Source organism: Carcharodon carcharias, chromosome 13 (assembly GCF_017639515.1).
Source record: "Carcharodon carcharias isolate sCarCar2 chromosome 13, sCarCar2.pri, whole genome shotgun sequence".
Lineage (NCBI taxonomy): Eukaryota > Metazoa > Chordata > Chondrichthyes > Lamniformes > Lamnidae > Carcharodon > Carcharodon carcharias.
In genome coordinates, this window is record NC_054479.1 from 19,601,267 (window position 1) to 19,618,714 (window position 17,448).

Consider the following 17,448-nt stretch of genomic DNA (forward strand, 5'->3'; position numbering starts at 1 on the left):
CAGTCGAAGACATAGGTTGTAAGGAGTGTGTTAAAGGAGGAAAGCAAGGCAGATGGATAGAGAGATTTAGGGAGGAAATTGCAGAGCTTAGGGCCCAGGCAGCTGAAGGCAGGACCCAGCAGTGCTGAAGTGATTAAAATTGGCGATGCTGAAAAGACCATAATTAAATGAGCAGATATCTTCGATAGATATGTGATTGGAGGAAGTTAAGGAGAGGGATGAGTCCATGGAGGGGTTGGAAAACAAGGATTAGAATTTTTAAATCACAATTTTGTTTGGGAGCTAATGTAAGCACAGGGATGATAGGTGAATGGGACTTGCTGCGAGTTGAGACACGGGCAGCAGAGGAAGACCTCAAGTTTACTGTGGGAGACCAGCCAGGGGTGTATTGGAAAGATGAAGTCTAGAGATAGCAATGGCATTCAGCAGCAGATGACCTGAGACAGGGACAAAGTCCATCAAGGTTATGGAGCCAGAAATAGGTGGTCTTGGTGATGGCGCAGATATGAGGTCGGAAGCTCATCTTGGGTCAAATATGACACCAGCTTGCAAACAGACTGGTGTAGTATCAGACTGCTTGTGAGAGGGATGGAATCAGTAGCTATGGAAAGGAGTTTGGAGCAGGGGTCAAAAACAATGGCTCCAATCTTCCTATTGTTTAATTGAAGTGTTTGAGCAAGAAAACTAAGCAAGCGATATCAGCATGGCAGAGGGGTGGGTGGGGGCGGTTATTCATCCTGACTGCGCTGCCTCTCTTCTGCAGCTATGTTTATGGTCGGGGGAAGCGATGTCCACCTGTAGGCATAAAGCCTTGCGGGCCACGGGTATAGCCACTGGCCGCAGGAGCGCTTGATCGACGCGTTTTGATTTAAGCTTCCTCTAACTTAATTGTTTACATCTCAATTGACGTCATTAACATTATCGAGGAGTTAACTGTAAGGCAGGGGTTTCTTTTGAAGTTCGAACACAAGGTTGCCTGGATATCTGATTATTTCAGCAGAAAGGCGGAAGCACGGTGGAGGCCCATGTATAGGGAGGGAGGGAGGGATCGGAGAATTACAACGAGGGTTGGGTTTGAGATATCGATGAGTTGTGAAGTCGGGGAGCTGAGAGGGAATCGATGTATAAACGCCAGTGACAGCGCTGTGAGACTTTAGTGTGTCACACTTTCCGGTCCAGTTTACAGGGCTCGTGGCTGTTGTTGACTCGTTAACAGAGCGAGAGAATATACACAATGGGTCACGGAGCCCAGAATACCGACCAAGGGCTAACGGGGACGGCAGCGGAGAGAATGAGACTGGAGCCGGACAAGGGAGAAGAGGCTGCGCCTCAAGAGCTCCGCTGGCCGCCCTCGATCCCCCGGCGAGACAGGCAGACCTGGAGCCGCCAGCTCGAGTTCACGCTGGCCTGTGTCGGCTATGCGGTGGGGCTGGGAAACGTCTGGAGGTTCCCGTATCTGTGTTACAGGAGCGGGGGAGGTAAGTAAGAGAAGCCGGGATTTAACGGATAACCTCTCCTGGGATGGGGAATAAGAACCTGCATTTCTCTTTGTCGCCTTAAAGGAAACTCCTAAGGCGGTACTGCTACTCTTGATGCCCTTTATGATTAGAGGACCAAAAGCATGCTGGAAGCCAGAGTGGTTTGAATTGAATTTAAAAGGAGGGGGAGCAAAGTAGCCAGGTCTAGGATAAAATACTGGAGAGAATGTGCAGGAGCCCAGAGTTAAAAGAATTAACGACATAACTTTCAGACTAAGACCATGTGAGAGGTTGATAAACGAGAAGGTTTTGAATTGATTGTTTTGGGGAAAACGTGGAGTCAAAAATCTAACTCCACTTTGAATATATTCAATGACCCAGCCTTCACTGTTATTTGGCAAAGAGAATTCCAAAGACTAAGGACCATCTGAGAGAAGAAATTCCTCCTCATCTCTGACTTAAATGGAAGTCCCCTTAGTTTAAAGTATGCCCCCTAGTCCTAGATTCCCCCACAAGAGGAAACATCTACCGTCAATCCTCCCACAGAACCTTGCATGTTTCAATAAGATCACCTCTCATTCTTCTAAACTCAAATGAGTATAGGCCCAACCTTTCCTCATGACACAATCCTTTCATCCCAGGAATGAGCCTAGTGAACCTTCTCTGAACTGTTTTCGATGCATGTATATCCCTCCTTAAGGAGACCAAAACATACACAGTGTTCCAATTGCAATTTCAATGGCTTTAACATCTAGCAAGACTTCCCTACTTTTATGCTCTATCCCCCTTACAATAAAGGCCAACATTCCATTTGCCTTTCAAGTTCCATACTGTACATGCATGGTAACTTTTTGTGATTCATGTGTGAGGACACTCGGATCACTCTATACCACAGCATTCTGCAGTTTCCCCCTCTATTTAAATAATATTCTGCTTTTCTATTCTTCCTGCCAGAACAGACAACCTCATCTTTTCCCACATTGTGCTCCATCGGCCAGATTTTTGCCCACTCACTTAACCAGTCTATAACCCTTTGCAGACTCTTTGTATTCTCCTCACAACTTGCTATCCTACCTATTTTTGGATCATCAGCAAATTTGGCCATAATACAGCCTATTCCTTTGTCCAAACCATTAACATAGATTGTACTGTTTGCCAACCTGGAAATGACCCATTTATACAGACTGTGTTGATCTCCTGTAATGTTGGGAAATGGTCAGTACAGGCCAGGAGTGGGGAAGTTAGAATCAAAATGGTCAATTTGAACCAAATGCTATTGAGAGCAGACGTTTAACTTTGCCGCAATTGAAATGGCTCTGTCAGATTGTGCTTGACTCTCCAAGAATTAAACATTAATGACCTGGACTCTGGTGTAAGCAACTGGGAGCTCTTCCGATCTGCCCACTATGCTTCAAGAGGGTCAGTTAAATGAGTGAGCAGATTGTATTGAAATTGATAACATAGTCTATTTTGCCACAAAACTGTGTGCAGATGGTGTCATTCCTTGTATTCCCTCCCCATTTTACAAACTGATTGCACTAGATGACCCAGTTAAGACCAGGAATTTGTTAAAATGAACATTTTTGACATTGATTTTTTTCCTTCACCACCATCAAGAGTAGATAAGGAGAAACCATTGCCACTGACAGGAGGGTTTTTCGTCAGAGAGCAGTTATAATTGACAGAAGAGGCAGAAGGGGAGATGAGATTTTTTTTATGCAGAGTTATGATGATCTGGAATGCACTGCCTGAAAGGATGGTGGCAATAGATTAAATAGTAACTTTCAAAACGGAAATTGGACAAATACTTGACAAGGAAAAAATTGCAGAGCTATAAGGAAAGAAGCAGGGAGTCAGACTAATTTGATGGCTCTTTCAAAGAGCTGGTACAGTCCTGATGGGCCAAATGTCCTCCTGTGCTCTGCGATTCTAAGATCTTACTGAAATTTCCACTGACCATTGATCTCCTCTAGGCTTAGTTAGTCTTTATGCACATGCACCACCAGTAACACTAAATAGAAGTTTGATGGTGCTACATAGAAACCGAAAATATGAACATTAAATGTCCATTGGTGTCTTGAGATTCCCCCTCCCTGTCCAATTTTCAATGCATGCCTCAGTTTCATTATGTTAGCTAGTTAAAATGTAAATGTACTGGCTCAGTCTTACTCAGTTCAATCTTTGATCAGATACAAAAGTGGAAATTCCATGCCTACTAAATCTGCATCATCAGAAAGATGGACAGGGCTTGAAAATCTGTGGACCTACAAAACTGGCAAATAAGCTGGGAGCATGGCTGCCAGGAATGTCCGTTGTTGGCCTGATGGATTTCCTGGGGCTAAGGGATGGTCTTCTATCTTGTATCGTAGTGCTGGGTATCATCACATCTTCAGTAACTGATTACTCACCTAGGCTGCAAGTATAACAATAACAACGTGCATTTATATAGCACCTTTACATAATAAAACTCCCTAAGGCATCCCAAACATCTCAGGAGCATTATCAGACAAAATTTGGTGTTCAGCCATCTAAAGATATTAGGATGGTTAATTAAAAGCTTGGTGAAAGAGGCAAGTTTTAAGGTGTATTTTAAGGGAGGAGGGGGAAGAGAGAGGGGCAGAGTGGTTTAGGGAGGGAGTTGCAGGCTTGGGGTCAGCTGCCAATGGTGAAATGATGAAAATCGTACTGTGTTTCTGCTGAGTCGTTTCAGCATGAGGTGGGTGGCGAAGAAAAGGCTTATCTGGCAATTCCTTAGTCATTTCCAGTTTGTTGTATGCTCAGACTGTGTGATAATTGTCAAATTATCCGTTCGTCTTGAATCACCAATGATGTCACGAGTAAATGAGGTGTATAAGATGACCTGATTTTAGCTAAAGAGGGTGCATTTTTCTGACTAATCAGGATGGGAGGAGGAAATTTCTAGTCACATTTATGTCTAGTTTATATTCCTATCACCACGGCCATGAGAAACTTCCTAGGCCTGTACTACATTCAGCTGGCTGTCACTTTGGTCCAGACTTTTTTCACAGGGTTGTTGGGGGTGTGGTGGAAGGGTATTCGCAGCAAACTGTCATCATTCGCCATCATTACCCTTCTGAAATTGACAGGATCTCCATGAAATAAAAACAAAAAATGCTGGAAAAAGTCAGGTCTGGCAGCATCTGTGGAAAGAAAGATGGAGTTAACGTTTCGAGTCCGTATTACTCTTCTTTGCTCTGAAGAAGTCATTGGACTCAAAACATTAACTCTGTCTTTCTCTCCACAGATACTGTCAGACTTGTTGAGTGTTTCCAGAATTTTTTGTTTTTGTTTCAGATTTCCAGCATCCACAGTATTTGCCTTTATCTGCTGGCACCTTCATGATGTCGGGCATGCGCAGATTAGTGTGGAAGTCCAGAAGTTGCAGTCTTTCGCTCAGGACTTTGACACTGACTGTGCTGTCATCCGCCCAAGCCTGCAGTCACTGAAATCAGTGAGACATTCAATTTTTCCGCTCCCACATCACTCTTTAAAAACCCCATTAAAATTTTGCACCTTCCTCAGTCAGGTGTACCTGGGTTTTTAATGGCATTGTGATTAATAAAATTCGATGAATAATAGAGCATGCCCTGAAAAAAAACGTTGTTGTGGAATGCTGTTAAATGATTGATTAGATATTTTTAAGCTACATTTTTAAATTTTTAAAATAAGATTTTTCAGAATACTTTAGCTTCTACCTTTACCCCTTGTGTATGCCCAATCTTTATCTTCATCTTGTAAAATAAATATTTAAATGACTTAATTTAAGTGCTTTTTGAAACCCTAGTATAGAATGCTGCCGTCAGGTGCAGTACCACTGCACAGTGATAGAAGTGAAATTCTTGCTAGAGAGATGACTATATTCCTCAGTGAGGTTTACTTTGAGATCAGCAGCAAGCACCTTTGTTTTGCCACTGACAGCAAATTCTAGGCCAATGTTTTTCTTTGCTACCCTGCCTGTGCTGCAGGGGTGCAGTACAGAATGCATCACAACTCACTCGTGAACAGCTGTCACTCTGTGTTTGTTAACGTGACCAACAAACTGGAGTCATTGGTGCATCTGGTTCCTGCTTTGCAGGCAGACAGGGAAATGGATCAGGATGATAATTTAGTATTGCAAAGTTTGTTCAACCATTGTCCGCATTGAAAATGTCAGGCCTGGCAGAAATCCTGCTTCAAATACTAGAGTGCACAATACTATCCATATGATTTCCTAAAGCATGGACGTTTTTGTACTGTGCCTGTGACTAAATGGTGGAAAGTATTTAACGTGTTAGCTTAGATTTTTGTCTCCCAGGTTTGATTTGTATCCAGGGAGGGTATTTTGAATTGGATAACACTAGGCTGCAGGAGTGGTAGTTTAGAGTTATCACTGGTCATAGTAGTTAGTGGTGAGAGCTACTTAAGATGGTGGAACTATAAGCACCAAACAAAAAGTAGATTGACCCAATGTTAAAACATAGGATATGTCTATGGGCAGCATTGTGTCCTCCAGTATATAGCTGTTATGATTCTTGACCAGACACTGAAATGTTTGGTACTACCCTAGTTAGGGGCCTGTAACTTGGTTTAAAATAGATGACATTTAAGAATCAAGACACTTGCTAAGAGAATAAAGCCACAAAATTTCAGGATCTTTTAACAAACAAAAATAAACTTTGCTATACATGGGTAGAAAGATTTAAAAATTTACAACATCTATCTTTCTACTCTAACATTCAGGGTTAATATGAGGTACATCACCGCACTGCACAATAAATGGCAGATGCGACCAAGGCAGATTCCATAGATTCTTCAGTAAACCATCCTGACATCGGTAGACACTGTTGAGTCACCCAATCTCATTGAAACTCTGTCTCTCTCATGAGGAATTCCAGTCTTCTCCTTTTAAGATCTCATCTTGGAATTCTCTCCAAAAGTTGCTCCAACTTGGATGGCGTCAATGTCAATCCAGCTCGCAGGGTTTCAGTCTTGTCTCCCAAGACACTGTTTCCCTGGATTCCCGAGTATGCACTTAAGCACCAACTCACAAGCACAACCTCTTTGGCTGCTCTGAGCAGAATACTACTGCTCTAAAGGGAGACCTTCGCCCGATTGCCCGCAGCATAGATTCACCAACTTTTTGCCGCCTTCGATCGCCAGGGCTTCTCATGAACCCTTTCCACTTAAGGTCTGCTGACTGAAGTCTTTTTCTGCTTAGAGCATCTTTCTCTGCCCCTCTTCTTAACTGGGGCCTCTCCCTGTCCTTTCTCCCTGTCCCCTGCCTGGGACTGACTTCTTTCAATATGGTGACCCACTCCCAATCACATGACCATGGTTTTTGCACCATTTCTTTTTGTTTCTTCTTCATGCAGACACCCTAAGAACTTCAACTGCTGTACTACACATGCACAGACCAGGAGCAGGCTGCATACACATGTAAACTCCCAAGGACTGTCAGGACTTGGAGTGCCCAACCTCCTGCTCAAAAAGAAGGAAAGTCTGGATTGCTTAACATCTTCCTTGGAAGAAAGAAAGCTTCACCATAGTGAAGGTTTCTTTACAAGAAGTACTTAACATAATAAACTTCTAACAAATGGCTTATTACATACTGTACAAACAAACTTTTCATTTTGTTCCACAATTACACATACTGTGTTTATTAGGGTTAACCCAAAATGAAAGCGAGTACATGTGGCAAATAGGATTAGCAGGAGTTAAACTTCATAGAACTATCATAACTCAGGACCTGCCTTTTCTCCTACATCCTTGTAAACTCTGGACAGAATATCAACAATTACAGGGTTGTTTAACCCTAATCTTTCCATGATCAACTAAAGGTAGTGAAAATACATTAAAGTTTTCTTTAAAAAGATCCTGACCAGCTTGTATTTCTATTTTGTACCATGGGTTTTCAACCTTTCTAATTGCAAACCTGTACTCTGGCTGTTTCCTCCTCTTCTCATATGGATGCATAGTAGTCACGCTATGTGCTACAAATAACTTTCACACAGGTTTCGCAAATTTAGTACAGAAGAACATGGGCTTTTTCTTATTCTTCTCCAATGTTAATGGAAACATGCTTTCAATGGGTCCTTAAAATTTGTTACAGAAACCATGCATGTCTGATTGACAACCAGCTTCAAAATTATCTGAAGAGATATATGGACTCGAAATGTTATCTCTGTCTTTCACTCCTCAGATGCTGTTGGACCTGCTGAGTTTTTCCAGCATTTTTTGTTTTTGTTTCAGATTTCCAGCATTTGCAGTATTTTGCCCTTATTCAAATTAATCTTCCTCCAATACAGATTTTGTCATTACATTGTTTTGATCAACACCAGAAGAATAAATTAGCACTGAGTGGGTTTTTCTCCCTTTACTCAAGTCATTGTGTAAAATTGAAAGCTTTTAAAAATAAAAATAAAGCTTATCCAAGTGATGTTCCACAGTCTTCTGCACACATTTGTACTCTTCTCGTTAACACTTGAAAAAAATATTTTTTAATCATTCATGGGTTCATGGTATGTGGGCATCCCCTGCTGGTTGAGCATTTATTGCTCATCCATAATTGGCTTTGAGAAGGTGGTGGTGAGCTGCCTTCTGGAACTGCTGCAGTCCATGTGTATGTACACCACAGTACTGTTAGGAAGGAGGTTCCAGGATTTTGACCCAGTGACAGTGAAGGAGTGGCAATATAATTGGTGGGTGGCTTGGAGGGGAGCTTCCAGGTATTGGTGTTTCCATGCAACAGCTCCCCTTGTCCTTCTAGATGGTAGTGGTCATGAGTTTGGAAGGTGCTGTCTAAGGAACCTTGGTGAGTTCCTGCAGTGCAGCTTGTAGATGGTACACACTGCTGCCACTGTGCATCAGTGATGGAGGGAGTGAATGTTTGTGGATGGAGTGCTAGTCAAGCAGGCTGCTTTATCCTGGATAGTGTCAAACTTCTTGAGTGTTGTTGGAGTTGCATTCATCCAGACAAGTAGAGAATATTCCTTCACACTCCTGACTTGTGCCTTCTAGATGGTGGACAGGCTTTGGGGAGTCTGGATGTGAGTTACACCCGTTGGATTCCTAGCCTCTGACCTGCTGTTGTAGCCACAGTATTTATATGGTTAGTCCAGTTCAGTTTCTGGTAACCCCCAGGATGTCGTTATTGGGGGATTCAGCGATTCTCTCTTGTTGGCAATGGTCATTGCCTGGCACTTGTGTGGCGTGAACGTTACTTGCCACTTGTCAGCCCAAGCCTGGATATTGTACAGGTCTTACTGCATTTGGACATGGACTGCTTCAGTATCTGAGGAGTCGTGAATGGTATTGAACTTCCCCACTTCTAACCTTATGATGGAAGAAAGATCATTGATGAAACAACTGAAGATAGTTGGGCCTAGGCACTACCCTGAGGAACTCCTGCAGTAATATCCTGGAACTGAGATGATTGACCTCCGACAACCACAACCATCTTCATTTTGTGCTCGGTAGGACTCCAACCAGTGGAAAGTTTTCCCCTGATTCCCATTGACTCCAGTTTTGCTTGGGCTCCTTGATGTCATACTCAGTCAAATCCTGCCTTGAAGTCAAAGGCAGTCACTCTCACTTCACCCCTGAAGTTTAGCTCTTTTGTCCATGTTTGAACCAAGGCTGTAATGAGGTCAGGAGCTGAGTGACCCTGGCCAAGCCCAAACTTGAGCGTCTGTGAGCAAGTGCTGCTTGATAGCATTGTTGATGACCCCTTCTATTACTTTACTGGTGGTAATTGGCCGGATTCAATTTTGTCCTGCTTCTTGTGTACAGGACATACCTGGGCAATTTTCTACATAGCCAGGTAGATGCCAGTGTTATAGCTGTGCTGGAACAGCTTGGCTAGGGGTGCGGCAAGTTCTGGAGCACAAGTCTTCAGTACTATTGCCAGAATATTGTCAGGGCCCTTAGCCTTTGTAGTATCCAGTGCCTTCAGCCATTTCTTGATATCATGTGGAGTAAATTGAATTGGCTGAAGACAAGCCTCTGTGATACTGGGGACCTCTGGAGGAGGCCAAGATGGATCATTCACTGGGCACTTCTGGCTGAAGGTTGTTGCAAAGGCTTCAGCCTTATCTTTTGCACTAATGTGTTGGGCTTCCCTATTTGAGGATGGGGTTATTTGTGGCGCCTCCTCCTCCAGTAAGTTATTTAATTGTCCACCACCATTCACAACTGGATGTGGCAGGACTGCAGAGCTTTAATCTGATCCATTGGTTGTGGAATCACTTAGCTCTGTCTATTGCTTGCTGCTTATGCTGTTTGGTACATAAGAAGTCCTGTGTTGTAACTTCACCATATTGACACCTCATTTTTAGCTCACCTGGTGCTGCTCCTGGCTTGCTCTCCTGCACTCTTCATTGAGCTTAGGTTGATTCCCTGGCTTGGTAGTGATGGTAGAGTGGGGGATATGATGGGCCATGAGGTTACAGATTATGATTTAGTACAATTCTGCTGCTGCTGATGATGTAGAGCGCCTCTTGGATGCTCAGTCTTCAGTTGCTACATCTGTTCGAAATCTGTCCTCTTTAGCAGAGCAGTAATGCCACACACAACACGATGGAGGGTATCCTTAATGTGAAGACAGGGCTTCGTCTCCAGAAGGACTGGGTGGTGGTCGCTCCTATCGCTACTGTCATTAACAGATGGATCTGTGGCAGGCAGATTGGCGAGGATGACGTCAAGTATGTTTTTCCCTCTTGTTGGTTCCCTCACCATTTGCCGCAGCTATGACCTTTAGGAGTCAGACAGTTCGGTCAGTAGTGGTGCTACCGAGCCATTCTTTGTGATGGACATTGAAGTCCCCACCCAGATACATTCTGCGCCCCTGTTTCCTCCAAGTGGTGCTCACCATAGAGGAATATTGATTCATCAGCTGAGAGGGGATGGTACAAGGAATCAGCAGGAGGTTTCCTTGCCTCCCTCAAACTATCTGGAACACCTCGCGTATCAGTCATTGATGGTGGCTGAAGTTACTTTAGGGACGAGCTTGGACTCATTAGGTACCAGTTTTAAACGCCTCATGATCTGAGGATTGTTCTTCGGAAAGGTTAGGATATACATCCATAGCCTTCCCAACCAAAACGGCTTTGCCAGGTGAGAGTCCGTGTGTCCTTTGGCCACTTTTAATTTTGTAGCCATCCTTTCAAATGTGATAAAGTATCTCTCAACTCCGCCTTCAATGAATTGAGGCACTATGCAAAGACTCTTGGTAAAGACTGAGTTCCTCAGCCAAACTACTAGTCTCTCTTTCACCCCACAACCTAAGCTTTTCTCTAGCCAGTTCATCTGCCTGATTTCTTCCTCTCTTCAAAGCTCTCTCTCTTTCCTTAGCTCTGTACTCCCTTAATAACCTCTCTCTCTGGAGTTCAAGTTTAAACTTTCCATATCTTTTTTCCAGTTTGAGCTTTTTCAATTATCTTTTTTCTTTCTCCTCTTTCTCTTTTTAGCTTGAGCTACTTCATCTGCAGCTGATTTCTAGCTAATTCAACTGAATTACCATTTGATTAACTTCTCCTTCCAATCCCAAATGCAGTACTATTACCACAATTATGTCAGCCGCCTTAGCCTCTGCTTTTAATTTTAATTCTAATTCTTCTGCTAATGCAATTAACCTGGTTTTAGTTAATTATTGTCAGTCGCTCCATGATAAATCGGCCCAGAAAAGTCATAGCAATTGACAAAGAATGTAGTAAAATTCATAGTGGAAATATTAAACCTTAACCTCAGCAAGTACCAGCACTTGTATTTGCCTGTGGATTCAAAATCCCACAAGAGCCCCCAATTTATGTTATCCTTGACCTGACCCCCAAATGTTTGTACTATTCAGTTAAGGACCAATAACTATTTATTTAAAGTACACAAATTTTGAGATTCAAGACACTTGCTAAGAGAATAAAGCCACAAGATTCCAATGATTTTGAACAAATAAAAATAAACTTCACTATACGTGGGTCAGAGAGATAAAACAATTTACAATATCTATCTTGTACCCTAATGTTCAGGGTTAAAATGAGGTACATGTGAATTATGTGGCAAACTGACCACAGGCAAACTGTGGTCGAACACATCACATTGCACAATAAATGGCAGATGCAACCAAGACAGATCCCATGGATTTCTCAACAGCCCACTCAGACAACAGTAAAAGCTGTGTCAACCAATTTCATTGAAAGTCTGCCTCTCTCATGAGGAATTCCAATCTTCACCTTCGAAGATCTCACCTTGGAATTCTCTCCAAACATTGCCCCAACTCGAACTGCCTCAATGACTGCACGTCTCCCAGTGTTTGAATCTCATCTCCCAAGACTCTGTTCTCCTGGATTTCTGAGTCTGTACCCCAGCCTCTACCTGCATAATTTCAGCTCTTTAGCTGGCTAACTTCACTCGGCAGGTGCTCCAACTGCCCATTTACACCAAGCTATAAATGGTTCCCAGGGCTTCTTCTGAGCCCCAACCTTTTCTAGCACAGAGACAGTGACCTTCGGCAACCATCTCAGCTCCCCAGGACTTCTCCTGAGCCCTAATTGCAGGGAGCTATCAAACAGCTTCTGGGACTTCTCCTAAGCCCCAACTACACAGAGGCAGCTGACAGCAACACTTTTGCTGCCGGGGACCTGCTTACATCAGCACCTTTTCAGTGTAGCTTTTTCCCCTGCCGCAGAACGCACTCCCCCAGCAAACGCACAGATAATTGAAATCCTAAAACTTTCTGCATGATGACGTAGCCTTCCAGGGCTCAATGAATGCTTTTATTTGTAGCTTTAACTCCAAAAGCAAAACAAATCTCTGGGTTGTATTTCTTTGCAAGCAGTGTAGAGACCTCGTCTCCCATCCTCTAGCTAAGTAAAAACAAAAATACCTGGAAAAACTCAGCAGGTCTGGCAGCATCTGCAGAGAGGAATACAGTTAACGTTTCGAGTCCGAATGACCCTTCAACAGAACTAAGTAAAAATAGAAGAAAGGTGAAATATAAGCTGGTTTAAGGGGGGGTGGGACAAGTAGAGCTGGATAGAGGTCCAGTGATAGGTGGAGATAACCAAAAGATGTCATAGACAAAAGGACAAAAAGGTGTTGAAGGTGATGATATTATTAAGGAATGTGCTAATTAAGGGTAGAAAGCAGGATGAGCAAGGTACAGATAGCCCTAGTGGGGGTGGTGTGGGGTGAAGGAATCAAAAAAGGCTAAAAGGTAGAGATAAAACAATGGATGGAAATACATTTAAAAATAATGGAAATAGGTGGGAAAAGAAAAATCTATATAAATTATTGGAAAAACAAAAAGAAGAGGGAAGAAACGGAAAGAGAGTGGGGATGGAAGAGAGAGTTCATGATCTAAAATTGTTGAACTCAATATTCAGTCTGGAAGCCCACCTGCTGTTTAATGATCTTTCCAGCAGTCAACATGGCCCCAACCTTGTAAGCGTGATAGCCTTCAAGCTGCTTTCGTTGCATTTATCCCATTTCCTACAGTTAAACTCTAATCTTCCCAGAACTAAAAATTATCTCTCAAGTATTATTATGAACCATGAACTAGGTATTTATATTACTTTCCACTTGACGAGAAGGTAAGTCTGGATTTCTTAATGATAGCCAGGCAGAAGTTGTCATTGGATATCAGTCAGCTGCCATTTTGCGTTGAATGTGTAAACTGATCAACCTGCTGGACGCAGGCAGTACAACCCTCTGCTAACATAGAATGGTTATGGCTGCAGAACCAATCAGGTTCAGCCAAGACGTGGTGGTAACAGCCCCCATAGTTCAGGCTTACATCCCAAACTGGCGGAGTGGATGTTAGAATTAACGGTAGAAAAATGAGAAGCTGTTTAGAATTCCTGCTCGCTCTTTAAGGTCTCTAGCTGAGAAGATATGTGAGCGGACAAGCTGTGATGCCTCAACACCTACCATCCATAGGAACATAGGACTTTGGAGCAAGAGTAGACCATTTTGCCCTTCGAGTCTACTCCATCATTCAATAAGACCATTATGCTCAAATGCCACTGAGGCAAAAAGGCAAGATAATTGTGCAGAGCCAGCACTGGTTGAAATCAAACACACCATTAATCAGTCAACCTGAATGACTGAAGACATCCTGAAATAGATCCAGGCAGGTGATGTCATATAGGTCAGCGGTTATGTGGTGCTCCCAATTCACCGCTTTAAATAATCCAATGCTATCATTAGTTGTTTAGCTATTAACCTTTTTTTTGTATCTACAATCTATTCTTTAATTCAAAGTTGTTAAATTGAAATGATCTGATCATTCAGTAATTGAACGTTAAATTCCCACTTTGCTTATTATTTACATCGCTTTAATTCAAATTGTTAATTTGTTTTTAGTGCATCAGGAATTGATTGTATTGGTTTAATTTTACCAACAAATTATCATTCTTAATGCCCGTTAAGGATTCCTACTTTTTAATCTGCTGATTTGTTTTGTTATATGCCAGGACATTGCTGACGAGGTTAAAGGAAAAACTATTCAGGCAGTTGTTGCTATCCCAGAATCAACTTTCACATTGTGTACAAGAAATATTTACATACAGCCTTTTACATGACACTGGAAAAAGATCAGTATGTTTCATCCACTAATTTATTGCAAATGTTGTTGAACTAGTTGGTTTTGAAACTTGTTTGCTTGTTTGAAGCTGAGTATTTGGTATTGCCTGGAGAAATTACTTTATGTAATGTGCTAAAAGCAAATACTGTGGATGCTGGAAATCTGAAATAAAAACAGAAAATGCTGGAAAAACTCAGCAGGTCTGGCAGTATCTGTGTGGAGAGAGAAACAAGAGTTAACGTTTCAAGAGCTGTGAAGAAGAGTTATACGGACTTGAAGCGTTAACTCTTTTTCTCTCTCCACAGATGCTGCCAGACCCATTATGTGATATGTTCTTAAATTTAGTTATCCAAATTGATCATACTCCTGAGCTCAGCATTTTAAACTAGCCAGCAGAGATCACAGAATTCTGTGTGGCTCTTGAAGGGCATGCTGTAATTGATTCCCAATTCTTTACTGTGTAACTGGTACTTTACATGATCAGGTCCAACATGCTGCTCTTCTTCCTTCCCTGCTGAATGGGGGTCTTGGTAAGAAGCTCTTCCCTACCCAAACCCAATTTATATAACTTTGGGAAATGATAAACCCTCATCGAACCAGGATTGGTTTGGTTTGATGGTAATTGTAGAGTAAGATGTGTATTGGACCCTGAGGTTACAGTGTAGTGAAATATAATTCTGTTGCTGCTGGCAGCCCATAGCGCTTCATGGATGCCCACTTTTTGAGTTGCTAGATTTGTTTCAATCTATCCCATTTAGCATGGTGGCAGTGCCACAAAACACGATGTCCCGAAGGTAAATCAGGATTTCACTTCCACTGTGATAGTTACTTGCACCAATACTGTCATGGATAGATGCATCTACGACAGGACGAGGGCAAGTAGGTTTTCCCAGTTTTGATTCCCGTGCCAACTGGCAGACATGTCCTTCAGGACGCAGCCAGCTTGGTCAGTAGGGGTGACTTTGTGCTCTTGCTACCTTTGATCCTTCTTCCAAGAGATCTGGGACATTGTTGTAAGATATGATTTGGTGAGTATGACTACATCAGGTTGTTGCTTGACTAGTGGGAAATGTCATCAAAATTTGGTACAAGACACCAGGTGTTAGTGAAGACGATTTTGCAGAGTTGACTGAGCTGGGTGTGCCTTTGTCATATCTGGTACCTAGGTTGATGCCAGGTAGTCTGTCCCAATTTTGCCAGCACAGGCTGAGCAACAAAAGATCTCCAAACTAACATATTCACTTAGAAAATATCAATGGGATTAGATAAAGTCAAAATGAATTTATGAAAGGGAAATTATGTTTGACAAACCTACTGGAGTTATTTGGGGACGTAGCTGGCAGAATAGATAAGAGAGAACCAGTGGCTGTGGTGTATTTGGATTTTTGGAAAGCTTTTGATAAATTCCTACAAAAGAGGTTTCTATGTAAAATTAAAGCACTTGGGATTAGGGGTAATATATTGGCATGGATTGAGAATTGGATAGCAGACAAGAAACTCAGAGTAGGAATAAATGGGTCTTTTTCGGAGTGGCAGGTGATGACTAGTGGAGTACTGCAGGGATCAGTGCTTGGGCCCCAGCTATTCACAATATATATCAATGATTTGGATAAGGGAACCAAATGTAAAATTTCCAAATTTGTTGATGACGTGCAACTTGATGGGAATATGAGTGATGAGGAGAGTGTTATGGGGCTTCAGGGGCGATTTAGACAGGTTGAGTGAGCAAATACATGGCAGATGAATTATAACGTGGATAAGTGTGAAATTATCCATTTTGGTAGGAAAAACAAAATGGCAGAGTGTTTAAATGGTGATAGATTGGGAAATGTTGATGTACAAAGGGATCTGGGTGCCCTTGCACACCAATCACAAAGCAAGCATGCAGGCACAGCAAGCAGTTAAGAAGGCAAATGGTATGTTGACCTTCATTGCAAGAGGATTTGAGTACAGGAGCAAGGGTGTCTTACTGCAGCTATACAGGGTCTTGGTGAGACCACACCTGGAGTATTGGATGTGGTTTTGGTCTGCTTACCTAAGAAAGGATATACTTGCTATAGAAAGAGTGCAGCGAAGATTCACCAGGCTGATTCCTGAGATGGCAGGATTGTCATATGAGGAGAGATTGGGCCAACAAGGCCTGTATTCATTGGAGTTTAGATGAATGAGAGGAGATCTCATTGAAACATGTAAAATTCTGACAGGGATGGACAGACTGGATGCAGGGATGATATTTCCTCTGGCTGTGGGATCTAGAACAAATGTCATTATCTCAGGATACAGGATAGACTATTTAGGACTGAAATGAGGAGAAACCTATTCACTCAGAGGATGGAATTCCCTACCACAGAGGGCTGTGGAGGCCAAGTCACTGAATATATTTAAGAAGGGAATAGATAGATTCCTAGACTCTAAAGACGTCAAGGGATATGGGGAGAGCGCAGGAGTACGGCATTGAAATAGAGGATCAGCCATGATCATATTGAATAGCAGAGCAGGCTCAAAGGTCGGAATGACCTACTCTTTCTTCTATTTTCTATGTTTCTACTTCTGTGGCTTTGCCAACAATGCTCACATCCCATGAAAGAATAATAAAAGGAGTTGTCTTTATACATAGTATGTTTCAAAGCCTATAAGATGCCTATTCATTATGTGGAGGCAGCAGATGGCCTGAAACTTTGGGCCATAACATCCGATGGAGTGGCGGTTGAGTTGGATTGTCACTTCACTCGAAAGTTCTTACCTGGAAATCCAGGTGATCCTATCTCGCCTGACCTTCTGACTCAGGCTGGCAAGACCTGGGTAATGCAGCGCATCACTAGGACCTAGCGCCAAAGGGCTGTATAGTCAAAGGTAAGTAAAGCCTGCCTACTATTTTATGGTACCAGGTAAGTTTATAGGTCTTCAACAAGGTAAATGGGTAGGATTTGAAGGGGTGGAGCAGGTCAGGTCTGGCCTTAGGGGGTGGGGTTGGGCCAGATCTTGGGGGTGTTAGGGTGGGGGTTGCATGTCAGATAGAGCCTTGGTGGGTGCTGGGCGGCATGGCGTGGCGGGTGTTGGGGGGAGCGGGAGAGTGGGTCGGGTCAGGCCAGGTCTTGGCGGGGTGGGGGTTCCTCAGGGCCCAGCCTTTAGGGGAAGTGGCGGTGAAAGTCAGGATTCAGGCCATGGTGGGGGGAAGGGCAAAGAGCCCCATTAGGGGTGACGGGGTGTGGTCGGTGTGGGCCTGTATAATAGTTACCCAGAAGTTAGAAGTGGTTTTATTCCTTCTACCTTTTTCTGAGTAATTATTAATGTAACACTGTTGGAACATTGGAAGTTTGCGATTTAAATTGCATGTTCGGATGGTTCCCGTTGCAGGGCATTTGCCCAAGGGAAGTTTGCACTTCCTAGGGAATT

General features: G+C 42.9%; 1 protein-coding gene across 1 annotated transcript in view; it reads left to right on the forward strand.

Moving 5' to 3' along the window:
- Positions 1–1,102: 1,102 nt before the first annotated feature.
- The window catches only part of LOC121285648 (sodium- and chloride-dependent GABA transporter 1-like), a 74,477-nt gene continuing 58,131 nt past the window's right edge, over positions 1,103–17,448 (forward strand). Inside the window, exon 1 of the mRNA XM_041202306.1 lies at positions 1,103–1,478. Coding sequence (XP_041058240.1) covers positions 1,235–1,478 — 244 coding nt within the window. The 5' untranslated portion in view covers positions 1,103–1,234. The remainder of the gene's footprint in view (positions 1,479–17,448) is intronic.